The sequence below is a fragment of the Azolla caroliniana genome, unplaced genomic scaffold (genome assembly GCF_043228905.1).
Source record: "Azolla caroliniana isolate FFs.n. ecotype wild unplaced genomic scaffold, voAzoCaro1.0.p SCAF_16, whole genome shotgun sequence".
NCBI lineage: Eukaryota > Viridiplantae > Streptophyta > Polypodiopsida > Salviniales > Salviniaceae > Azolla > Azolla caroliniana.
In genome coordinates this window covers 1,241,255-1,266,387 of record NW_028230451.1, presented here as the reverse complement: position 1 = coordinate 1,266,387, position 25,133 = coordinate 1,241,255, and the positions used below count along the sequence as shown (strand labels likewise).

Below are 25,133 nucleotides of genomic sequence, written 5' to 3'. Positions count from 1 at the left end.
TTAATTAACTTAATAGACGAGACACCAAAAACTCAATACTCAACGCTCATAAGACACAAAGAAGTGGATTACAAGGATGGAGAGTGTAAAGTAGACATAACACTTGTCAACATAGGAAAACCTCTCCCACTAATTGACATGACAAGAAGGTTTTATACCAGCTGCCACCAGTACTGTTGGGAGTCATTGTCTTTGGTGAACTTTTAAGTGCATATTTGAAAGATTCTATTACATTCTGGACGTACTATTTCTCTGAACTTTCCTAAGGCTAGCTCAGTCACACAATAATAATTCAATCCTCGTTTTTTTTTTCCTTTGATTGATTGCGGTTGTCTGCCTTGGTTGGACGAGTAACAAACACTAGTTTCAAGTCGAGCAATTGTGGGGCCGGGATTAAAGAACAATCTAGTTTCCATTCGTTCGGATGCTCAAAAAAAAATGGTGGTGAGCATGCCAATTGGCCCACCATCATCACGAGGCTATCTAGGCATGAAACAAAAAGGGTCGATAATTTGTCCGCCCATGTGTGAAACCGGCCCCGTCCATACATTGTCCGCCCACGTGTGAAACCAACACAAGAACATGCCACTTGGCCCACCATCATCACGAGGCTGTCTCGGCATGAAACCAAAGGGTCGATAATTTGTCCGCCCACGTGTGAAACCGATTGGTAGATAATTTGTCCGCCCACGTGTGAAACCAACACAAGAACAGACGACAGATATCTGCCAACTTCTTCTTCTTCTTCTTCGTCGTCTTCTCCTTCGTCTCCAAGAAGCTCCCACAGGAATCCATGGCTTCTGCTAGCGACGAACAGAAAGAGAAGGTCGAAGCTTCCTCAGAAAACGTAATTGACTACGGCGGTACGAATCTTCATCAGTACGCTTCCAAAGGAGAGCTCACGTTCCAGAACTTGCGATACATCATCACGGTCTGTGTGACCCCGGCGGATGTGTTGATGGTCGAAGCTGAGCAGAAGAGCGATGGAGCTCGTTGGCGTGCTAGCTTCTCATCTCGAAGTAAGTCCATGAGTTTATACAAAACTCTCAAACCAGTTTGCAATTGTATTTCCTTTCGATTTTTGTACAGTTCTTCCTCTTCCTTTTACTCTGAAAAATCCAGTTTGATATATCTACGAGTTTAAACATTCTTGGGATCCTTTTGATATTATCTCCTTTGACACTGTAAAGGTCTTCCATTCTACTCTGAAAAATGCTAGTTGGTTTGGGAGCAACGAATTTATGCGCACTTTCATCTGTTTTCTAATATCCTTCAAATTGATTGATTCACGATTTTACACAGTACTCCTAAATCAGTTTGATCTTCCACAATGTTGGAAGCTTCCTTTTATTCGCATAACAGTTAGATTGATCAATCTACTAGATGACGTGTACTCTTGAGTTATCATGATCTTCTTTAATGTTGTAAGTTTGATAGGTTTCCTTCAACTTTCCAAAATGCCTTCTTTCATTAATCGATCAATAGAAAATTAATGGCTTTTGCCCTGGCCTGTCAACAGAATGTAGAACTTTATCTTGCTTTCCTGTTATTTGCTTACACAGCATAAGTTTCTGTCATCCTGTTGCTTACATCCAAACACCTTAAGTGTTTGGTCCGCGTTGGGCAGCAAGCCAAGAAACTGATCTAGTCCAAGAGAATGTTTCATCAGGCAGACCAGTATGTAAGTGCTCACCACATGCAAATAACAATCTAGCTAGAATTCAGATATGGATGCCCAACTTTACAAATATAGGAATTTTAATTTCTGGCTTTTTGATTAAGTGACACAGAGAAGAAGAGTCGAGCACAAATTTAGATCTGTATCTGTAACTCTGCAAACCCTAAATCCTATGCCCAGGCGATTCTACATGATTTCATTTCACCTGGGATTCATTCTGTCCAAACATGATCGTCTAAACATGTCGATCAATATCTCTATTGTCAGCTACTAAACTCCTTTATTGCCAATAGTCATCAAGGTCACCTGTTTGTTCCACAATGTACGTTTTGGTATCTATCTGGCACCTCCGTGCATCGTATTCTATATTGATGTGATATTGGGCGCATTTTTCTTGGATGATATGATTCTGATTTGGCCCTATGTCATGCATCGACAAATGTCAGCCTAAAGTTGCTATGTGCTTGCCACTCTTCACGTGGGACAATTGGGTTATGATGTCTCGGAAGGTAATAAATACCGTGATCGCAATCTGGGGCCACCATTCTCCTCAATGATAATCAAAGCTGCATCTGGTATCTCATGCCCATGCCAAACACATCGAAATCCAATGCCATTATGTTTGGGATAATGTGATCACAGAAATTTTCTTCGCACATATATTGTCTACTTCAGTTTGGAAGGTTGTGAACAATAAATCCTTACCCATCTTTTTCTATAAATCTTCACATAAGGTTTTCCCCAACCTTTTATGGAGAGTCATTTAAACGTTCTAGCACATCCCTCTCCTCTACAGCAGTTTTATAGCTCTAATCTGGGAGGTGAATTCTCTTCTCTTTTTGCTACTAATCATTCTTAGTCATCCATTTCTTATCAACCATCTCTTGTCGAGAGGTTTCTCTCCCCTTTGCATCAGATTTGCACCTGTAATAATTGATTCAGTTGTCAGGATTTTCAAGCCTGACTATGTCTTTTCTTATATATCCATTCTGTTTTGTATGATCAGCTTACCTTTCATCAACAAATTGCTGATATGAATCATTCTCTCATTTTTGCTGCCACTTCAGTTGATGTTTTACTCAGCGGGTGTAGTTGACTGTATCCCACATGTTCAAATGAAGAAACTCCAGTCCAAATCTGAACTAGAAAAGTAACATCATGAAACAAGAATATTGCATGGAATGATGATTGACTGAGTGGTTCATGTCACAGTCTACAGATTAGAGGTTCCAACTATGGGTTTTGCTTGGGCTTGCAAGGCATAAAAATGAGGATGAAGCAAGGAATTTCTTTTCAGGTGGTTTCTAGGGTAGATCGTAGTTATTTCTTATTCTACTTCATCTTGGATTTTCACTCTATTTTGGTTGGCCACCCAGTAATAAATATTATACGAACCGTAAACATGTATTTGTGCATGCGTGAAACTTTTGTATGGATATTCACTTAAATACCTATGTAGAAACACATTCTTGATAGTCATGATTTTCATGTGCATGGAGTTTCACCCAAATACCTATGTAGATGAACACATTCTTGATGATTGGTATACACCCAAATTCCTATGTAGATGAACACATTCTTGATAGTCATGATTTTCACGTGCATGAAGTTTAGTGTATAAATTTCCCATAATTTTGATGGTGCAGATATTGAAGACATGACTCAAAGGATAGGAAGTTATAAGAAATTTTCGGTATTTGTGAAAATGCTTTACTCTGCAATACTTCAAGATTCAGATTCTGTTTTTGTTGACTTGCTAACGAACAATGACCTTGAAGATTTGAAGTGCCGGTATGATGTGGTTACATGCCAAAATATCAAACAATTGTGTATTTGTTTTTCCAGAAGTAGATGACACATTATACAAGAAAATTATGAAGGTTCACAAATGCTTGGATGAAAATATATTAAAAAGGCATTGTCAGTTTTGGTCTTCGTTAGATCGTTGGGAATTTAAATAAAAAAACGAAATCATCACATGTCATGCAATTTGACTCTTCATCTTAATCAGGAAAGCAAGGAATTTAGACCGAGTTAAGCGTGCTAATACTATCAATAAGCGCTATCTTATATTGACTTATGTTGGAGAATTCGATAGGTATGCTATTTTGAATCCTTCATGATAATAATGCACATATTAGGGTAAAATTTCTGGTCAATGTTGTATTCCGTTATCTTGCAAATTTGGACGACCTAATGACAAAAGCATGAATGATGTACTTCAAATACTGTAATATGCAGAAAACTTGGATTCAATCATTTGTTATTTAGATAATGTAATAAAGCTAGTTGATGTCAAGGGAAAAGCTAGTTGATACCCTAAGATACTACAATCTTTTCGCAAGCATATGTAATTGTGTGAGACTTTATCGTCTTCTATATGTTGAAAGATCGTTACTTAAGTTTTACATTTGGTCTTTTCTTGTTTTTGGTTTTGAGTGGGCCTTCAAGTCTTTCTTCCTTTGTGTCTAGTCTTAGTAATACTCTGGTTCTTGGAGTTCAAGCTTTGATTCTGCCATAGTTAGTGAGTATGATATCTTAGACTTATGTGCCGGTTGTATGACTAAAGTGTTCTTTATTATGCTCTACATTAAGAACTGCCATGAATGATGTCAATGCTGATCCTTTGTTCAGAATACATTATCCCTTGGCACTTGCCCATGAAGAAAATCAAGAGCCTGATGTTCTTAGGAGGACAATAAAGAGATTAAGAATTGAGGTGGAAAGCCTAAAGAAACAGCTGTATATCTTCCAACATCAAGGGACCTGTCAAGAAAAGGTAGAAAATGCTGCAAATATAGATCAGGATGAGCATCAAAGACTAAGGAAAGAAAATTATAAACTTCTTACACAGGTTGGACACTAGAATCACTCTCGAAAGATGTGAAATGAACTAACTGAACATTTTGAAAACCCTTTTATGGATGCCAGACAAGTTAAAATGCTTAACTCAAATAAAAAATGCAATTATGCTCTCTACTTGCATTCTCGAATAATCATTGAAAACGTTATGCCTTTCTTTTACTCTCAGGTCAGATGTTTGGAGGACTCCATGATACGACACCTTGGATATAAGGAGGATAGGTAAAAGTTAATTGAATTTGTATGTCGGTTTTCAGAATGTGGATCTAGGCCATGACTTTCTCTTCAAGGACAAATTATAAACTTTTTGATGAAATTTAATGTATTGCTGAATTGTGTATTTGATGATTAGCAACACAATTGGAAATGACAACCAGAAACTGGCAAATGAACTGGCTCGGTATCAAAAGAAATGCAGTGTACTTCTGTCAAAGCTTGAGGCAAAGGTTCTGCAAGCTGATTTAGTTGAACAAATAACTCATAATAGGCTGTTGTAAATTGTTTTATTCCTACAAAAGGTGGCATGCCTATTTAGCAATGAATTAAATATACTTACCAGGAAATATTTTCCAGATGATGTCTCAAAAGGATGTACAAGCTTTGGAAGATCGAGCAAACCATCTTCAGGTATTATTCTCTTTTATTTTTTTCTTAATGCTTTGGCTGTTAGCTTACAATGGAGTCTTGACATTTCTATAATCCTATAAAAACATGTAACACTCCATTACTGAGGTGGTACGATCCTTACATATCAAATGACATTAAAATATTTACCTTTCAGACAAAACCTTATATTTTCTTATTTGATCTTTTGACAGTCTTTTTTTGTGTATGTGAATGGTAATGTCTTTTTGGACTGTGCAACATAGGCATTAGTATCTATAATATGCATACATATGCTTGAAAAAGTGAATAAAATAAAAGCTATCGTAACATTTTAAACAGTTTAATCTAAATCCTTGCCGTTTTCATCTGGCTGAGTGCTTGACAATATGAAATGGTTTAAGATATGGGGAGTAAAGGATATATTGGAGCTCTTAGGTGATATTATGAAGTATGTGATCATTGAGGATAGATTACTAGAGGCACCAAGGATGAAGTGGCAAGATGCTAAAATTTCAAAATTGGAATGCTACATTGCAAATATTGACCCTCAATGTTGGCCGCAATACAAGGAAAAAATGTCAGAACGTATCCAATTGCATCTCCCTACACCATGAGCCTTGGCTCGAGGAGAGCCTTAACACTGTTTTTGGACTCTCTCACACAAGTGAGGTGTTGAGGTAACCTCATATCATCATCATGGAAGAGTTAGTACTACAGAGTAGTAACTCCCCTTCTGAGGAAGGATTCACATACAAGATGATATGTTGATTTGGTCTCGTAGGTCAAAATTGGCCTCATCATGGATGATAAAAGATCTATTCTATGGTATTTTATCTCTTTCTTTTGAAGTCTAGTTCTCTTCACCTTGCTGCTCACATATCAGCAGGTTGCTTTCTCAATTCCTATGTTCTCTTCACCTTACAATAATCAGCGTGACAAACCATTTTTCTGGATCATTATAATGCTTCTTGACTTGAGAATGCTCTGAATGACTGGAACAATGGACTTACCAGATATATCTGCATGAGAACTGTCTGGCAAGTGAAAGTATGTTGGTTCCCCCCATACCATAGGTGACAGGAGATTGGAAAAAATTGCTCAAATGCATGTATGCAATGACAGTTCTTGAGGACTCCGTTTTATTATCCTGGAAATATGAGACTTGCTGGTCACATTGATGTTTTTGTTGGTGAAGTATGAGATCAGGATCTGCCAGTGGATATCTTCGGAATGTGTTAGGAAAAACCTCATCGATCTTGCACCATGATTTTGAGCATTACATAACTCCAAATCTTGCTATATTCTAGGATAAAGATACCAATCTAGAGGAGTTTCCAACAGTAGAATGTGGATAATATGGCCATCATATTGTCTACATTTAATGCTAGAGGACCTGGGTAAAGTCAACTGGGCAAAGGATGTACTGAGCATAGGTAAAAGTATTGCAATGGTTGTTCCGAAAGATTCTTTTATCTTTCACATGTTTTATGTCTTTCCCATTATCATTTTGTAAGCTGAAGTTGATCTGATATTACATAGGTATGATGGAAACAAAATCCGTTATTAATGGTGTTCATGGAAATTTATGGGTTTATGTGCAGACTTTGATGAAGATAGAGAAGGAAAAAAGAGAGAAATTGGTGGCAAATCTCACGAGAGAAAAACTGGCTTTAGTAGACAAGGTGAGGTGAGGTTTTTGTCCTTCCCGAAGATTTGTTTTTATAAAATGTAGATAGTAACATTGATGCAACTTTCATAAACAGACCCACATATCTGTAAGAAATTAGCCATAGTCTAGTCATCAAAAGTTTTGGCATTGAAACAGTGTTTCTTTCAGGTGGGCGTATTGAAGTTCCTTTCATCAAGGCTAGTTACAATGGCTAAATCATTTGGGTTGGGTGTGGAGAATCAGGATGCAACTCCGGTCAAACAATTCTGTTGGATGGGTATCCCAAGGTGGGATGCACAACCACAAACATATTTTCATATGGGGAGGAAGAATATGCTACTCTTGTTGTATAATTTTCAATTCCTACAAGGCTTGTGAATGGAGTTGGAATTGCGGTATTATCTAGTAATAGACGAATCCTGCACAGAAGTGGGCAATGATAGAAAGACAGGCACTACTTGCCTAGCTTTTTGAGATAGGAGATTATTGACAATGTCACAACATGTATATCTTCTAGATTCGGGTAGTCGTAGGACAATTTATGAGGTCTAATTAAAGATTGTTACTGGTATATATCTATAGGCTATCAATAGGGTCAAAATAATGAGTATCCTTGAGTGGGTTTCCTCTTTTTTTTTTCAGTCTCAGGTGCTGGTAGCAAATTGTTTTTTTGGAACATTAGAGGGGCTTTATGCAAGCTAACTGGGTTTCTTTGTTTATTCTATGGATCTGTAGAATACGGAAAGGCTGCTTTCTTTTCTCGTAAAAAATCTGTAGATTTCTTATTTATAATTCATTTATTCACATGCTTAAAGTATTTGCGATTTAACTGTTTTATGACATTGCGGTCACTAGCAATGGGCACGGTTTCAGCTCAAACCGAACTGAACCGTTAAGCCATGGATTAATGGTATGTTGGTTCAAAGATAAATAAACATTTTGGTTTGGTTTCAAATATTATGATCCGGTTTGGTTTCGGTTCGGTTCGGTTTTGAATTTCATGGTTTAGCAGTTTAGCGGCTTATTGGTTTATCGGTTTCGGTTTGGTTTGGTTTAAAGGTTTAAAAGTTTTGAAGGTTTAAAGGTTTATAGGTTTGATTTGGTTCTAAATTGTTTTATAAACGGTTTGGTTTAAACGGTTCGGCTCTAAATGGTTCAGTTTAAATGGCTTCATAAAATTTAAACTGTTTGGTTTGGTTTTTAATATAAATAAATGGTTTGGTTTGGTTTCAAGGCCAAGAAACCGAACCGAAACCGAACCACACCCATTGCTAGCGATCACATAAATGTATCTGACTCTATGAATTAAATTCATCCATGTCATTAATTGTCCTTTTAAATACAAAGATCCATTGGTTGCCATCAGTGACAAAGTTTATATGAATACTTCTTAATGGAAACGTTGTAGGTGAGACAAGCGAGAGAATCTGAAAGAAGCATGCGTTTACAGTTTCGAACAATGGAGAGAGAGCTTGAGCAGCTGAAGAGAAGGTATCATAATTGTTCCAATAATTTATAATTGAGTGTTGTTTTGTAGTTTACAAATGTTGGATGAATGTTCCAAAATTTCAACACAGAAAGTTGTTGTACCCAATTTTCATTGACTATTGTAAGCTGTTGTCATTAATTCATCTTGGTCCACATACTTTCCCTCCTGGTATATCTTACTAATTTGAACAGGGTCATGAAAGCTTTCAAGAAACTAATGTTTGATTTGAGCTTGATCACATTCTTTGGTTGAATATTTCTTGACATGGTTTGAGTTCCAAAGGGTCATGGTAATCTAGATGTGGAAGGATTTTGTGTTTCTTTATTGCATGTTACATCCTTTTGCATTGTTAGTTTGCAGAACAGGCTCAAAAGTCGCATGTTACATCCTTTTGCATAATTTGTTTGCAGAATTTAGGGATTTCTGGATGAAGCCAAAGCATAGTAACATGTAATAAATGAAAACTATAGAATGGTAAAGAGTATCATGCTATTGATAGGTCTGAATACCATGTTTTTGGGTAAAGTAAGGAAAGAAAGCTATATGATTGATCTTTTAAGAGGCCAAAATAGCATATAGCACGGAACAAGAAATTGCATCTTAAAATTTTGCCCCTTTTTAAGAAACGGTAAACCACAATAAAGAATCTAATTATCTAAGCACTTAATATTCTGAATTTCGATAGACTGGAACTGTTGCTGTCAAAAAAATCTCCAACATGGGCCTCCCAAGAAGGAGAGGCTTTGAGGCAAGCAACTTCAGTGGTTGGTGGTAATGGAATTTAATTGTTGATGACAAGGGCGATGTGGAGGGAGAACAGAGCTTGTGGAGGGAGAACGGAGTCAATGAAATTCATTGTTGTAATCAAGTGAAGTCTGCATTAAACCTGTTTTTTCCCTGAGGGAAGCAGTTGCAACAGTGGGAGATAATGGCATTTATCTGTCAATACCCCTTTGCAATTACCCTATCTATTGTGGTTGCCCTATCTAATTGCATGGAAAATTGCGATTGCCCTATCTATTGTAACCCCTTTGTGCAACGTCCTTGTTGGGAGCCAACTTGTGTAGCCCTTGATTGACTTGTTGCAAGAGGTGTATTGAGCTAAAGAAAGTTGCGATTGTTATTTGTTGATGAGCTTGTGTCGTTGTATTGTTGTCCTTTAGCAACTTTTTCCTGTCTCTTGAGTTCTAGCAAGAAAATACCCAAGCACCTTGATCCTCATATTCCATTACCTTGTGTGGGCTGTGCTTGAAGAGGTAATGGTATCTCCCTCTTATTTCATAAAAAACACTACAATGACAAACATAGTATCATTCAGATTCCACTCGCTGATGACACAGTTGGCAGATGAGGTATTTATGTATATCTGCCTACCTCAATCGCTAACTGATGCGATGAAGTTCGCAGCTGCCTGATCGCACTATGCAATGCGTAGGATAGATGCATGTCATATAAGTTGTCCTGATGATGAATCTATTTTCGATGTGCGTAGAAACTGTCTTATAGTGGGCCATGTTCCTACCAAGTGATATTTTGGGGCTGATCCATGTTATCTTGTTTTCCAAGTTAATATATCAGTTTGGATCACTCTGTTCTTTTCCATTGTGCTCATGTTTAGATGGAGACAATCTAAGCTATATTGGAACAGGGGTGGGGTGTTTACGCTTATGCCATGTGAATCGAACCAACAATGAATGTCTCCATGTTCAGCAAGTTGTTTTGATGGCATAAGTGGCAATCTTGAGTACCTTCATTTAGGGAGTTCCCAAAGCCGTTGGATATAGCTCTCTGATCGGAATGACGCCTTGATGATCATAGGGCTGCTCGCATCTCTGTCCTAAGTGTATCACGGGGCACCAATGCTTTGTTCCTTAGCATGTGGGAAATCATTGAGGATTGGCACAAGGGTATGTTCTGTCCATCTAGTTAGTAGGGAAACCTTCACATATAGCTCTATTAAAGATTTATGTTTGCAATGGGAGCAAGATGTCACGAGCATAGATAAAGTGCTCACCTACTAATCCTTCATGATCTTGGGCCTTCCCAAATTGTAATCGATCAATGGCGTTTCTTATATTTTGAGTAAAAAAGGTGTACCCATGTGAGCTATGTGGGTGGGGAGTGGGGGCTGCCTAGAGATATCATATAGTACCTTTGCATATTCACACCATACCTGATGTGAGGTCAGTTGTGTGGTAGGTTGCCCCTCATTAAAGATTTTCATGCTCTTTTACTTTCTTGTCCTAGGAACAAGCAATATATGTTCTTCAAATTTAGCTAAGTACAATCTCTTCCTCATCCTCATGAGGCAATGGAAGGTTGCCCTTGCTTGGGTGTATATACATTCCCCAAGTTACTTTGCGTTGTAAGCATTATCTTGTGTCATGACATTCCTTATCATACCAACTTCTTGGGTGCATTACCTGGTATGTGGTAAAGGCATTTGTATACAATGACTATGACAATCTTTATGTAACTTCATCTGGGAAGTCACAATCTTGGCCATTTCATGTATGCATGAAGGTTGCACAATGTATTATGGAACCCATGATATTATACTACTTGCCATCGTTGCCATGGACAAAGAAGGCTTTGCAACCTCTTCGATATTTGTTGTGGAGGAAGGGGATAAGATGGGAAATTGGAATCACATGGGTTGCATGGAATCATGTAGCAACACCTAAGCACTTGGGGGGAGCTGGAATATTGGACTTGCCTATGCATATGATGGCTTGTAGATTTTCATTATTACAAGACATGTGTTGAAATTCACAACCATGGATGTCTATTGGTTAATATTTCATTGAGACCAAGGGTTTAACCCATGGAAAGACAACGATTAAGGTTTCATGGTGGCAATTACTGAACGGATGTATTTTACTTAAGATTCCGAGCTCTTCATGTGTTCAACACTTAGTTACCTTAGAGCAAGAAGCACTCTTATTATGCCTATGGAAACCATCATCTAGTAGAAAGCATTGTAATTCTTTGTAAAATGAGTTACTTGTGTCTTGTCAATTATTATGTTGGTTTGGAAAGGAGAGATTGCACTCTTAATTTAATCATTCGTTTCGTTTGGGGGTTAAAGAGGTGGGAGATATAGCTGAGGCTCCATCTCAAAGAATTTTGGATTTTCTTGAAGCACGCCAATTATTAGGTATAATGCCTAATTACGGGTTTATATGTCAACACTACAAAATATTGCATTGATGCAAAGTCCTTTACCTTTCCAAATAGGTGAACAACCGTTGATTGATTGGTGTCTACGGTCAAACGCCGGTTTTATAGGTGACTACTAATCTTTTGTACATTGCTCCGTTGTCTATTGGATAGCTATCTTCCAAGGGTGAAGAAGAATGGAAAATATACAAATCTGGTCATGGGTGGTGACAGATCTTAAAACATAGTTGTCATTCTAAATTGCCACTTGTAGCAAAGGCCTTCATTTGGAGAGTTTTGATTGGGGGATTGCCTATGGATTAGCTCTAAAGCATCGTGGACTAGCAACATTCAAGTAGAAGATAGTGCTCATCGTTTTATACAATGTGCGATTGCTCATCAAATTTGGCAAATTTTATCAAGGTGTTATTTGATGCCTAGGCAGTGGGTGTTTGCACAATTTACATATGTTGACCCAAAATCAAAGATGGAGATTGTTTTACTATTTCTGAGCTATTGGGGATTGCGTTATAATTGGGATATGCGCAATGCTTTTGTATTTGATAGTAGGCATGGAGTGAAAGCATATCTACAAAACTTGAAGGGAGTACTAATGTGAGAATTTTTTTTACTAGAGCAACTGGAATTTTTTTCCGTAATGGAGTATTCATCTTGCCTATTGGCAATTCAACATGTTCCACTACCCATGTAGTTAATGGTTGACCTTACTATTGTGGCACCTATTGTAAATAGTGTTTTTCACACATTTATTAATATGATTGTGTGTTTTCACGAGAGAGAGAGAGAGAGAGAGAGAGAGAGAGAGAGAGAGAGAGAGAGAGAGAGAGAGAGAGAGAGAGAGAGAGATGCCATAATCACTAGGTTGAAGTTGCAAGGAGCATCAAATATGGAAAATTCATATAGCAAAATAAGGTAAATAAACCAAGGTTGTTTTTCTTTCTTTGATAGAGTACCATGGTTGTTTTGCTTGTACGTATTATCATCTTTTCCTTTTTTGATTGGAAATAGTTTTATTTTACTGTAACTTCCCTTAACTATGGTATAAAAATATATTCATTGGTAGTTTCGCAATTCATTTCCAAATTTTGTCTTTTACAAATGATAACGTGCCTGCAATCTTATTAGCGCTATATATTATCATTGTTAGGGTGAATTCAAGACCTGTAAGCCATAGAACAACTCCTTTATCTAGCAGAGAGAACTCACCATGTCATAATCGCTTTACCAAGACTACAGGTATGCAGGTTGAACTTTCATGAGACTGACACTAAGAGAATTATTTTCCATAATGGCTAGATAATTGTTAAAGATTTGTCACAATTGAGATCTTATACTTGTTTGATGACTAATGTGGAATTCATCATGCATTAGGTTCACGTTCATCATCATGTCCCACATTTCGATCTCGTAATAGTTGTGATAGTAATCCCAAGGAAGAAGTGAAGCTTCCTATATACAAAGAATATTTAAAAAGAAAGCCACCATCCTTAGTATCGCCAACAAGATTAAGGTAAATTTCATCATGATTAGATCTAACTGAAAGTGAGCTTTGTGAATGTAGTAAAAAACAAAAAATAAATGTACTTATGCATGCAGATTGTTTCCATTGGAATTTCCTTTTTTTCATCAATTCACAACATGAATCTGTGGTCCCCCACAGAAGCTTGGTGCAGAATCCACGTAGAATTTTTGGAAAAAAGTCTTGTTATTTAGCTGACAGTCACCATAGGACATGAAATATTTCATCCTGTAGATGAAACCCAAGACACCTCTTCAATTTCGATTGATATGTAATTGTTGGGAGTTTTTGTACAAAAGCAAGTAGAAAAACGTCCACTATTTCTTTTCCATATATGAACTGTATGTAAAACTACTTTCAAAGTCATCATCTGGGTATATATGTATGTATAGAGAAGCTACAGTTTATCAATGCTAAGAACTTGAGGCTAGAATCTCCTACTAATTTAGATTTTGCAGCTGTATATACTGAATGCTGCAAGGCTTTTGTATGCCTAATATGAGCCCACTTTTCCCTGAAGAAAGGAGGTATATATTAATATTGGAAACTGGAAATTGATCTATGAGGCAACTCATGATTTTGAGCATGAATAGCGTAAGGCTTAAGGCCATACATATTTAAAGTAGGAACAATGTACATTTCCTTGAGAGAAAAGTATATTAACTCCTTTTAATAGGCCAAACATGGCCTATAAGACCAAACAAGAGATGCGTCATAAACTGGTCGTCATAAAATGGTCTTTGAGAATAACCAGATTACATGTAACTAAATAAAAGTAAATAAAAACAAAAGTGACTAAAAAATCCCATTAACTATGCCTAAGATTCTGAAGCTAGATAGATTGTAAGTTAGAGAGAGAGAGAGAGAGAGAGAGAGAAAGATATATTAACGTCTTTTAAGAGGCCAAAATAGCCTATAAGATCAAACAAGAGAGAGAAGCATTTATTCCAACATAAAACAGAGATTCCCCAGGATATAAATCAAGTTGTATGAAGCCAAGGGATTGTTGTGTGCTCAGTCCATCTAAGCTGTCTTCATTATTTAGAGACTCTAAGGAGGATACAGATGCTTTGGTAAGACTTGTTGTCAGACCTTGTAAAGAATTCTCTCAAGTATAGAAGCCTTTGAAATAGAATATATGGATCAAACAAAATTGAAGCATATTTAAAACCTGATTAACATAGTATTATTTTCTTGTTTTTGCAGAGTACACCACGAAGCCCTTTGAGTTCCGTAAGAAATAATTGGTAAACACTCTCTTCCCCTAAATCTATATGTAGCACTGAGTATGATCTAAAGATAGGCATCATGGAAATTTACTATGATTACTTTTGGATTTAGGAGGAAGGATTCATATAGTAGACACTCTAAAACCAATGTGAATGTTGAGGAAAGAGTTTCAGAGTCTTTGGTTTCAAGTAGTATCTGTGGTGGTGAAGAGGAATTGGTAAATGTCTTGAAGATATTAAATGGAAATGAGATTTTCAAGAATGTGTTCTATTTGATGTATAAAAATGTTTAGCTTAATGAGTAGTGATTGGAACTTTTGCCATCAACAATCATAACATTTATGATCTAAATCTATCCATCTAATACACGTGAAATTGGTTACTTACATCCCAACCATCGGTTTTACAATTCATCTTTGCAGAACCCACATGACTCTGTCTCAAGGACAAACTCTCCAAAGAGAGTACTGCAGCAGGTGAAAATAAAGCTTGCAGAGTATCCTTCAGCTATATGTTTATTTATGCAGAATCTAGATAAAAGAATCTCTGATGTTTGGCTTGATGTTTTCTTAACTCACACTAGATATGCAAGAATGCAGGAAATGAATTTGGAATAATGATGGACTATAAATGGTGGTAATGCTAGAGGGATCCTTCTTTAGTTTCTTATACTAGTTACATCGTGGACATTATGCCATGTTATGTATATATCTGTTTCTCCTTTTGTGAAATGCCATTCTTGTATTGGCATTGCTATAGCAAGAAATAAGCATAGGCTGGGGTGCTCTTAATATAGTATTAAATATTTCTTGCAAATATCATGTTAGGAAATGCCAGTCATATTCCTATTTGTTTGGAAGGAAATTATAGAATCGACCCTATTCATTGTAGAGAAAGCAGAGTATGCTTTGTCATGTATCCCAGCATTGGGAGTAACAGTGGAAGTTCTAGTTGAACTCCGAAATACTAGTATTTACCAGATTCCCTTCACAGTTTATGGTCAGGTGTTATGCTAGCTTAAAGATATTTTGAACTTCCAAAATTTGGCGAATGCAACATCTTCCAGTTAACACTGTTCTATTGCTATATCTGTGTAAAAATGAGACCCATTGAATATTGGATCATTGTAGTCAATGTGGTTATATAGGAAATACAGTTTATTTGAGTGCCAACACCTAAGTTTTCGCTTCCCCTGTAAGGGAGAAGGTAAAGAGTCATGTGTCCAAATGTATAAGCTCGGGAGAAGAAGAATCTAAAATGAGAAAATAATATGTAATTCCACTTTTAGAAATCAATTCTTGAATGTAACTGCCATTTTGATACCTTATAGCTCGTGGTCAATTGGAGTCATTTATGCATTGAGATTTATATGGCAGGTGAGCATTCGTGCGAATGTGTGGGTTGAGGGTGTTTTCTCATGGTTTAATAATGATTCTCTTGCTGGCCTGACTGGCTAAAATTCAATTGTGGCCGTTTTTATGTTTTCTATCTTTTGTATGGAGGCCTTTATGAGGATTAGGCCAGAAAGTCAAAGCAATTATTGATATTCTCCTTTTTAAAATTACATTCCTTGAGCATGTTCTTGAAATCACATTATGTACAAGCACCGCACATATAGACCACCTAATGCAGAATTTTGGTAATTCATATATCATTACACCTACACACCAAAATTGTGATGCTTGATATTACTACAAAAGTCATATTAGAACCAGTGTTTTAGAAATGCATTCTATAATTGGTGGGAACCTCAAAGTGACAACACATGAGTACACGTGCATGCACCCATAAGAATCTGATTAAAACATAAAAAATTAAAGCGTGGTTGTTGATTTGAGTGTTATGGAACACTTGTGATGATGGGTGAGAAGGTATGTTATTGGGAAGGTAGTGAATGAGGTATGGCCATTAATTATTGCTAAGGAAGGGTTGTTGAGCTATACATGAATACTATAAATATCACATGATTCCAGCAAATGTTTTTGTTGCAATGCAAGTACTAGTATATGTAAAAGAGATTGTTTAAGTATATCAGGTTGATGATGTCCATCACTTTGCTGTTTCAGAAATGATCCTTTAATTGTTGATTCAATTCAAATCACAATCAATATATTTTCTTATAAGCGTTGACTATGGAAAAATATGTTGTAGAGGAGGAAGAAGAGGAGGAATTGGTTAGCAAACCAATTCATGCTAATGAGAATCGATCAATGGTGATCATCAACGGTGTGCCACCTACATCTACATACAACTATGATTCTTGTTATAACTACAGTTATAACACACATAATTGGGATCATAATTGTGATCTAAGAGAATGTCCCCCTCCCCACAAGAAGCACTTCTGCATAAACGGTAGTGACAGCCACTACCCCAACACTGTTAACATTTATAAGGTACCTAATCTCAACAATAAACACAACCAAACTGCTTTCTTCCCATACCACTTCAGATTATAACCATGAGAAAACCAAAAATTCCAGTTTTCTCAAAAGATCTTTGCACTTCAACCTTTCAGGCTTGTCTCTTCATTCACAAATATTTTTCCTATTATCCTTCTGAAAAAAACTTATGATTGATTAAGATCTTTTGCATTTCTATATAGAACCTTAGGTGCCAATTATTGTTAAGATATTAACATTTAAATCTATAGTCAAGATATTTGCATTTCGATCTATAGTCGATCACCAAAGCCAATATCTATCTCCTTCGATTCCAAACTACAGTTAAGCTCTTTGCATTTTAATTCAAAGCAGGTCATAAACCAAATATATAATCAATCTATAAAGAGATCTTTGCATACCCCAGCATGCAGTTCAGATCTTTGCATTCTATTCATTTTGTTTTATAGAGAGATCATTTTGTGGATGTGATCGTTTTATATATGCAAAATTTGAAGGCATTAAACGCCATTATTTATTACATCTGATCGTTTTATATGTGCAAACAGGATATGAACCATCATGATGAGGCTAATGATTTAACAAACCCGATGAGAAATGCAGAAGGAGAAGAAAGAGAAGCAGAAGAAGAAGAAGAAGAAGAGACAGACGTTGTGATGAGGCCCAGAGCAAAGCGAGGCTCTGCAACTGACCCTCAAAGTGTGTATGCAAGGGTATATATATTATACATAATACATATATATGTGTGTGTGTGTGTATAGACTCTAGAGAGAGATATCCATCAAAACACATACATTCCTTACACACACTGTCTTGATAACATTGCATTCTGTTTTCTATGAATCCTTTCTACTCCCCCATGTGAAACCTAGAAGAAAATAGCCGAAACATTTTCCACAAAGCATAAAGAATAAATTATCACAACAAGGTTTTCGAAACGGGTCTGCAAGAGATTGTATCTAATGGAATACATTGGAGGGAGAACATGAACAATTGATAGAAAGGTTGGGGAATCATTGGCCCTAGAATCTCATTGATAATTGTTGAATCGCACTTATAGTCTATAAAATCGAGCTGAATTGAATCCATGTAAAACTGATGGAAAATGTCTCCAAGTCACAAAGGACTAGAAAAATTCATGATCAAGAAATGGGAATTTCATGAAACAACGGGAATTCTTAAATAGGGCTTGAATTCACATGATCATATATTATATGGAGGGTTTCAATCGAGTGAATACCCCAATTGGTGGCCCCGTGCTCTTCTCTTATCGTCTCAAGGTGCAAAGCTACCTAAGAAGAGATCGGTTGTGAGAGTAAAGAAGCCAACTCCTTGATGTGAGCTCTAGCATAAATAAAATTTTCATGTGACTTGGCAAATGTTTTAGTTTATCTATGAAGTTCTAATTGCTACTTGTATTGCATAGACCACAATACTTCACATATGTATACAAGTTATAAAGGTCTGAATGTATGGTTTTATTGTGTGTTCTATATGTATATGGTTCTACATTTACATTAGCGCAACGTTCCTTTCTTTCTTTTTTTAGCAACGGCGAGAACGAATCAACGAGAGGTTGAGGATACTACAAAATTTAGTTCCTAATGGAGCAAAGGTAACATCCATTACATGATTTGTAAAATCTAGCATTAAACCCCTATTGGTATTGTCCGATTTCCATATCTCTCTATGTTCTAGCTCATTGAAAAAGGTGCTCCATGACGTTATGGTTTATGTTATCCTATGTGGTTTATATAGGTTGATATTGTGACAATGCTCGAGGAAGCAATAAGTTACGTTAAATTCTTACAACTACAAGTAAAGGTAATACATATTTATGATTCATTAGTAAACTATGATATTTTGTAAAGATTAATATACGATAACTCATTCATAAATGTGGCATATAGTCTCAATTAATCATGTGTTTTTTCATAATGCAGCTTTTAAGCTCTGATGAGTATTGGATGTATGCTCCCACAACTTACAATGGCATGGACATTTCTTTTGATATGTTACATGCTCCAAACTAATCTCCCTATCTCATAGAACAATAGTAGATCCACTTTCCCAATTCTTTATGTTAAATTTTGCTTGGATGTCCCAATTCTTTATGTGCCAAAGCTCAAATTCCTTGTTAGGAAGTATATAATCCATTCCCATTGGGCCCAGTCAAAAAGATGGTGTCCAAAAGCAGGGTAAAGGTACTCCAAAAGAAGTATACAACGCCTAAATGTAAAACAAGGTAAAGAAGTACCACAATCCCTCTCAATTTCCATCAAAATCATCTTCAACAATGCATATACTACTTAGCATTACTATCCCATTTGTTTGTGGGTGGTACCATAATTAAATACTGATTGCATGCCTTTATGTTAGCTTCTTATTGCCACGTTAAAAAAGTTTTTGCCATTATCATTATAAATCATGATCTAGGAAATATAAGAATCTAGCAATTGCAAGCCTAACCAATAGGTCTCATAAATCAGTCAGCTATACCCATTTTCCTATTGCAAGAATATACACACACAATCATCAAGCTTGTCAACAACCATGTTGATTTTGGCCAAACAATTCATCTACCAACATCCTTGCAAGTATTTAGTTGAAACCAATTTTAGCGTTTTGATAGATCTTATTAGACTTCCATTAAATGGGAGCACATGCATCCTTATGTTCAGGATTGCATATATGTACAACAAGGTTTCAAGAAAAGTATGTTAAAACCAATTCTAGAAACCACTAAAAATCATTTTGTTTTCAAGTCTATTCATTCCTTAATATAACTTTAAAAAGCATTGAGCATGAACAGTTTCAAACTCCACACATCAAATACTTTGGGCACTTCCAAATCTGCAACAAATAAAAAAAATACTGGTTCTCAATTATTCATGTGAGAAACAATGTGTATGCAATTCTCAGATACAAGGATTGGATGTTTGATTGAGAAAACAGGGAAAGACAAAAAAACAATATAAGGAATATTTTACAATAATGAGGGTTTGAGTTTAGGTTTAGGGTGCCAATTAAGAGAAAAATGAAGGTCTTCAGACTTTACCTCAGCTTGCATTTAGAAGAGATGTTCTTCTAAACTAATTATTCTTGAGCCTCCACAACAAAAACAGCTTCCTAAAAAGGTGAAAGAAAGCTCAACGAGGTTATGGACATGATATGATTTGAGCATACATGAAGAAAACACGTGTACAAGTAAAATGCATCCACACCTCATCCCCAAATTTCAATGTATCCCCTTTTGAAAGTTTTACCTCAGTCCGAGGCCGCAATTTTGACCTAAATTAGACAATTAATTAAGAAATTTGAGTTTTTGGACCATCATAAAAGCAAAACTAATATGTGGTAGCATGTATCATCACCTATTAAGATAGGTACCATTTGTACTTCCTAGGTCAACAACAAAATACTCACGGACATATTTTTTGTAGCCTTTTACCACATCTTTTCCATACACGTGTGCATGAACGCTTGAAACCTGTGGTAGTTAAAATGACAATACAAAACAAGAAGTTCTTAAAATACTAGTACTAATTGCTGTCTTTGGAATCACATTCAGAAAATATTGAATGTTTCTCTAAACTATACGTAGACTATCTTTCATAGCTTAATAAAACAGATAGTCAATGCAACTAAAAAAGGTGATATATACATATACACGGTTTATGCAGGATAACAATTACCGTTGGTAAAGAAAGAACTAGTGGTTTTATGGAACCTGATACCAATGGTTCTGCTCCCACCAATATACCTTCCCCTGAGATGATCTCCTCAGCACGTACTTGTGCTTTATCTGAAGATCTTAGCACCCAGCATTTCTCGTACCCACCCCAACCTTCACTCCTCTTTTTTGCTTCCCATTTTTCTATCCACCTATTAGAGTCCTTGCTTTTTTCTTTCTTCACAAATGGCTCTCTCTCTCTCTCTCTCTCTCTCTCTCTCTCTCTCTCTCTCTAAGAACACCAGTACAGCCAGACAAGTTCATCAACAAAGAACAATCACAACTTTCTTTAGCCCCATCACTCCGACTCATGCTACAAGTCAACCAGACATAACAAAGGGGTTACAATGGATCGGGCAATAGCAATTTGTCATGCACATAGGCCCCAGCCCCATGGACCATGATCTCACCAACCTTGTCATTGACAGATAAAGGCCATTATCTCCCACCTTTGCAGGTGCTTCCCTTGCTCTGGAGACCTCGCTATTCTGCATCAACCTACACTAGAGATCTTTCGAAGACAAAAATTACAATATATCTAGCTTCAGAATCTTACATGAACAGATAACAAGATTCTGAAGTAACAATTATTTATTATTTTGTCGCAGTTATTGAAAATTTCCCCTTCCCAATTGCTATCTTTCTAGCTTGATCAACGTATTTGATTTAGATATTATTATTTTGAATAAACCTTGATGTGTTTTATATTTATATTAAATAATGGATGAATGAAATCCTTAGATGTTTAGTATGAAAAAAAACAGTACATTTCTTTTTCCATTGATTCATAACAATATGAGGCTTGAGAAGTGAGTTATAGAAACAAGATCCTAAAACAACACGCAGTCAATTCTTCGTAAACAACTTTAACTTATCACTATCTGAAGCTATTTCTGCTTAGCCTGAAAATGGTTGCTGCGCAATTCATTCTTCATAAAAGATTTCTTCCTACAATATAATAGATAATGAACACAAGTTGAAGTACTTGAAGACTTATTTTGTGACGTAGATATCCAATATATGTAGGCATCACATAAATCTAAAATTGGACACGGTTGCTGCTCAATTCATCCTTCATAAATAGTTTCTTCTTAGTACATACAAGCTTCACAAGGTTAGACTACTTATGCATTGTATGATCACAAGAAAAGTAGAGGATACTCACCTCCCAACAATCAACCTTTACAGCATGTCATTGCTCTCGTAATAGAGTAGCTTGGTCTTGTTCTCCTTATTGCTTTACTTGAGCTATTAGGTATAGCAGTGTTCGGAACATTGATCACACCAAAAACGTCCCCCTCTGAATACTTTGTCAGTAAACCCATGTTCATCGTCTACCATATGACTGAGTATCCTAACATAGATCTTGCAATCTATACGGTATAGTATGAGATATAGGTAAGGTATATAGACATGGCATGTGGATCTGACATATCAAATCATATATTTATGCATTAAAGAGGACCTATCTAAAATCGGTAATAATCATACCAAAAAAGTAAGGTTTTTTATTAGACAATATACAGAATTCTCTCATCATTTGCGCATTTCTCTCCGAGACTTCTTAGAAAAATGAGTTTCTCTTTGAACAACAGACAGAGTTCTCTCACCATTCACGCATTTCTTTCCGGGCCTTATCATTAGCACGTTGCTTTTCAGCTGCCTCCATCTCAGCTTGGCGAGCTATCTTGTCTCTCTCTCTCTGAAGTTCTCTTTGTATGACCTCATCCTCAATTGGTTTGGAGTCCGCGGCCATGATCACTTGAAAGTGTCTATTACTTCTGAACTGCTTTAACATCAAATATGAATATAGCATATGCATATATACAGCCTGAGTTGTATTGCAAATTTTCAAATTAGCATAAGGTCTTACATTGTTTGTACCATTTAAAGGATGCCATTATAGATTCAGCTGAAAGTGATATTTAAATAAGTATGCCAAAAGGGGAAAAGAGTATGAATACCTTGACACGCTCATTCCTATGTCCACTTTGAAATCCAGAGAGTTTGGAAACCTTTTGTGACCTTCAAAAAAACAGCCATGCCATGCATTGAATGCCCAAAATTAACAATTCATTTTTCTTGTCTAAATCTAAACAACACCTTCATTTTTCTAAATTTGTGTAGTCCACATTATGTAATAAAAGATAAAAGAGTATTTGTTCTCATAAGGAAAAAGAGTATTAATTCTCTCTCTCTCTCTCTCTCTCTCTCTCTATGTCTGTCTTTGTTGAGTGTCAATAGCTCCAAAATGAAGATTATGCTAGTGAAGAGCCAAAATAAGGATCACCATGCATTATATCTAAACCTAAACAACACCTTCATTTGTCTAAATTTGTATAGTTCACATTATGTAATGAAAAGATAAAAGAGTATTTGTTCTCACAAGGAAAAAGAGTATTATTTCTCTTTCTATGTCTATCTTTGTTGAGTGTCAATAGCTCTAAAATGAAGATTATGCTAGTGAAGAGCCAAACTAAGAATCGCCATGCATTATGTATAATAATGAGCCACTTGAAACTGTGGAGAAGTTTGAATAACTTGGCCCAAAATTTCCTTCAAACCATAGATTAAACGAATATGCTATCCCCCACTCAAAGGCGGGAAAGAGAGCATATCATGCACATGAAAACATATGCAATGGTGGAGAGATTAAATGTTGGATCCTCAAGAAATGCTTTTTTTGACACTTTGGTGAAATTGGTGCTTCTCTATGGGTGCAAAAATGAGGTGATAGCATTCATCTGATTGGAAAGGGAAGATTTTCTTACAAAGTTTCTAAAAGTCAAGAAACAAAAAGCATGCACCCTCCTTCTTGAGACAGGATCACTTCTCATTGAGATAGAATGGATTGTTGACTAAATGCTTAAGGTTCAAAAAAGTCCCTTGCATCAATTTCCTAGAGTCGATAGGAAGAGAATAAAAAGACAAAACGGTCACACAAAAGATAAAATTTGTTTTCCAATAGGGTGCAAGTTATAAGACGATGGTTTGCAACACACTTGCTTCATGATACATCAATCGTCTTGTGTGAGCGAGGCCTTCTTGCAACACCAATGTATCATGACATGAGAAAAATGTGACAGCTCACACTTCACACATTCTACTACCTACATTACACCTAACTACAAAACCATATTCTTTGTTGAACAAGGAAACAGCACACATCTCGTTGTCCATTATTGGAACCATTGCTTCCAAATGACTTGGTTCACACCCACTTTGATGTGAGACAAGAAATTGGGGCACAGGTGATGAGATAAATCACATAAGCAAGTTCGGGAGTCTGAGTATCACACTTTGATACACTTATCTACCTTTGATCACATTCGACTATGCTTTTCACACATTTTCTACCCAACCCAATCCTTGCACAAATTGCTCTCACAATCACAGTGTGCAATCTAAATTGCGACAATCATTGGTAAAGTTCTTGAACATCAAGAGTCACTACTTACAAACGTTCTCCCATGGACATTAAAAAAATATCTCTCTTACAGGCTTTAAACATTAACGAGTAATACGTATATCCAATGACTAATTTTGTCAGTCTCTTGAATTCAAATAGACGATATCATCTGTTAGCACACCAATATCAAATATATCAATGGCGAAATCTTGTGCTCGTAGCGCAAAAGAATCTATCATAAAATATCAAAAGAAAATCTATAGATCACTGATTTTCAGTTTTTCCTGTTCTGTTCAATACTAAAGGGTATGGTGAATGATTTCAATCAGAATTTTACAGCTCTTTGTATTATGTTCTCCATTAAACAGAAGAAATGCACAGCAGAAGGGAGACCAACCGTATATTCAATCACCATCGTCAGCTCTGAGAAATGCTCAGAAATGACGATGATTGCATGGACAATGGAGGAGAGAAAAACGGAGAGAAGGGCTCACCATGGAGGAGAATTTAGAGGAATCTTCACCACATCCATAGCCACCTCCGTTCCCGAGCAGGAATGGAAAGAAAAACAAAATGCAGAGGCAGAGAGAGAATGGAGGAAAAATATAGAGTGGTTTATGCATATTACATCAATACCCCTACCTCTTCCACGAAACCTATTTACATGGAATACCCCTCTCTATCTCTCCATCTCTCTCTCTCTCTCTTTGATTTTGGCTTCCCAATCTGCGTTTTTTTACATTTTCTCGCATTTTTGTATAGTTTCTCATGTTCTTGCATTCTCTCGAAAGAAAGAATTGTCCATTTTAAGCTTAATAACCTTACCACAAATATAGTTGTCAAGCCTCGACTTGTTTATGTGAGTATCAACAGAGAAAAACCAAAGGGAAAGCTTAAGAACCTTACCACAAATACAGTTGTCAAGCCTCGACTTGTTTATGTGAGTAGCAACAGAGAAATACCAAAGGGAAAGCCTTGACCACATATGGGCAATACGTAGGAATCGAAGCCTACCAATGAAAGGGGGTTGATTTAGGAGAGTTCACAAATCCCGAGATGGGATATATGAACTAAAAAATGGTGGAAATGGGAGAGAACTCGTCTATAAATGGAAATATAGGGAGAGGAAATGAGATGTAGAGAGCGTTTTGGAAATGAGGGGTATTTGTGGCCGTTTTGGAAATAGGGGGATGAGTGATTTGGTGATTTTATGAATGATTAATCATATGGGTATTTTTGTCGATATCTTTCATTATATGATGTCAATGTGAGGTGAAGTTTAAGAGGGGTTTAAAGCATGTGTATATATTAAATTCAATATGCCAAAGGATTATCTAGATTTTATGGGAAAGCATGT

The 25,133-nt window shown here is 36.4% G+C and overlaps 3 protein-coding genes across 6 annotated transcripts; 2 read left to right on the top strand and 1 right to left on the bottom strand.

Annotated features, from left to right (window-relative positions):
• Nucleotides 1-739: 739 nt before the first annotated feature.
• LOC147853463 (uncharacterized) lies at nt 740-15,286 on the top strand. 4 transcript variants are annotated; one of them, XM_087332494.1, is made up of 17 exons: nt 741-1,019; nt 3,325-3,469; nt 3,690-3,776; nt 4,313-4,532; nt 4,710-4,762; nt 4,893-4,986; nt 5,114-5,167; nt 6,748-6,833; nt 8,229-8,306; nt 12,346-12,396; nt 12,632-12,720; nt 12,856-12,994; nt 13,965-14,076; nt 14,210-14,250; nt 14,345-14,450; nt 14,655-14,728; nt 14,816-15,286. In XM_087332494.1, the coding sequence occupies exons 1-17, from the start codon at nt 794-796 to the stop codon at nt 14,847-14,849; spliced, it is 1,689 nt and encodes a 562-aa protein (XP_087188620.1). In that variant the 5' UTR covers nt 741-793; the 3' UTR covers nt 14,850-15,286. The 4 variants fall into 4 exon arrangements, 3 of the variants coding, with proteins under 3 accessions (XP_087188620.1, XP_087188621.1, XP_087188622.1); XM_087332496.1 differs by having other exon boundaries at nt 742-1,019; nt 4,313-4,457; XR_015531202.1 differs by lacking the exon at nt 14,345-14,450 and having other exon boundaries at nt 740-1,019.
• A 930-nt stretch (nt 15,287-16,216) lies between these two features.
• LOC147853462 (uncharacterized) lies at nt 16,217-19,102 on the top strand. Its single transcript, XM_087332381.1, has 5 exons — nt 16,217-16,628; nt 17,183-17,347; nt 18,184-18,249; nt 18,393-18,458; nt 18,578-19,102. Exons 1-5 carry the CDS (start codon nt 16,365-16,367, stop codon nt 18,665-18,667), a joined length of 651 nt encoding a protein of 216 aa, XP_087188507.1. The 5' UTR covers nt 16,217-16,364; the 3' UTR covers nt 18,668-19,102.
• A 155-nt stretch (nt 19,103-19,257) lies between these two features.
• LOC147853461 (uncharacterized) lies at nt 19,258-24,380 on the bottom strand. The gene is made up of 8 exons (XM_087332502.1): nt 24,271-24,380; nt 22,332-22,392; nt 21,978-22,153; nt 20,330-20,519; nt 20,009-20,124; nt 19,859-19,925; nt 19,693-19,763; nt 19,258-19,487 (listed from the first exon to the last, which is right to left on the bottom strand). The coding sequence occupies exons 1-7, from the start codon at nt 24,306-24,308 to the stop codon at nt 19,731-19,733; spliced, it is 681 nt and encodes a 226-aa protein (XP_087188628.1). The 5' UTR covers nt 24,309-24,380; the 3' UTR covers nt 19,258-19,487; nt 19,693-19,730.
• Nucleotides 24,381-25,133: the final 753 nt, after the last annotated feature.

Bases quoted from the DNA above. Each gene is read 5' to 3' on its own strand.
- LOC147853463 (XM_087332494.1), top strand. From the start codon at position 794: ATGGCTTCTGCTAGCGACGAACAGAAAGAGAAGGTCGAAGCTTCCTCA. The intron at 8,307-12,345 runs GTATCATAATTG...CATAATCACTAG, and splicing joins CTTGAGCAGCTGAAGAGAAG to GTTGAAGTTGCAAGGAGCAT. The intron at 12,721-12,855 runs GTATGCAGGTTG...ATCATGCATTAG, and splicing joins TCGCTTTACCAAGACTACAG to GTTCACGTTCATCATCATGT.
- LOC147853462 (XM_087332381.1), top strand. From the start codon at position 16,365: ATGGAAAAATATGTTGTAGAGGAGGAAGAAGAGGAGGAATTGGTTAGC. The intron at 16,629-17,182 runs GTACCTAATCTC...ATGTGCAAACAG, and splicing joins ACACTGTTAACATTTATAAG to GATATGAACCATCATGATGA. The intron at 18,459-18,577 runs GTAATACATATT...TTCATAATGCAG, and splicing joins TCTTACAACTACAAGTAAAG to CTTTTAAGCTCTGATGAGTA.
- LOC147853461 (XM_087332502.1), bottom strand. From the start codon at position 24,308: ATGGATGTGGTGAAGATTCCTCTAAATTCTCCTCCATG. The intron at 20,520-21,977 runs GTGAGAGAACTC...GGACTCTAATAG, and splicing joins CGGAAAGAAATGCGTGAATG to GTGGATAGAAAAATGGGAAG. The intron at 20,125-20,329 runs GTAATTGTTATC...TAACTACCACAG, and splicing joins TAGTTCTTTCTTTACCAACG to GTTTCAAGCGTTCATGCACA.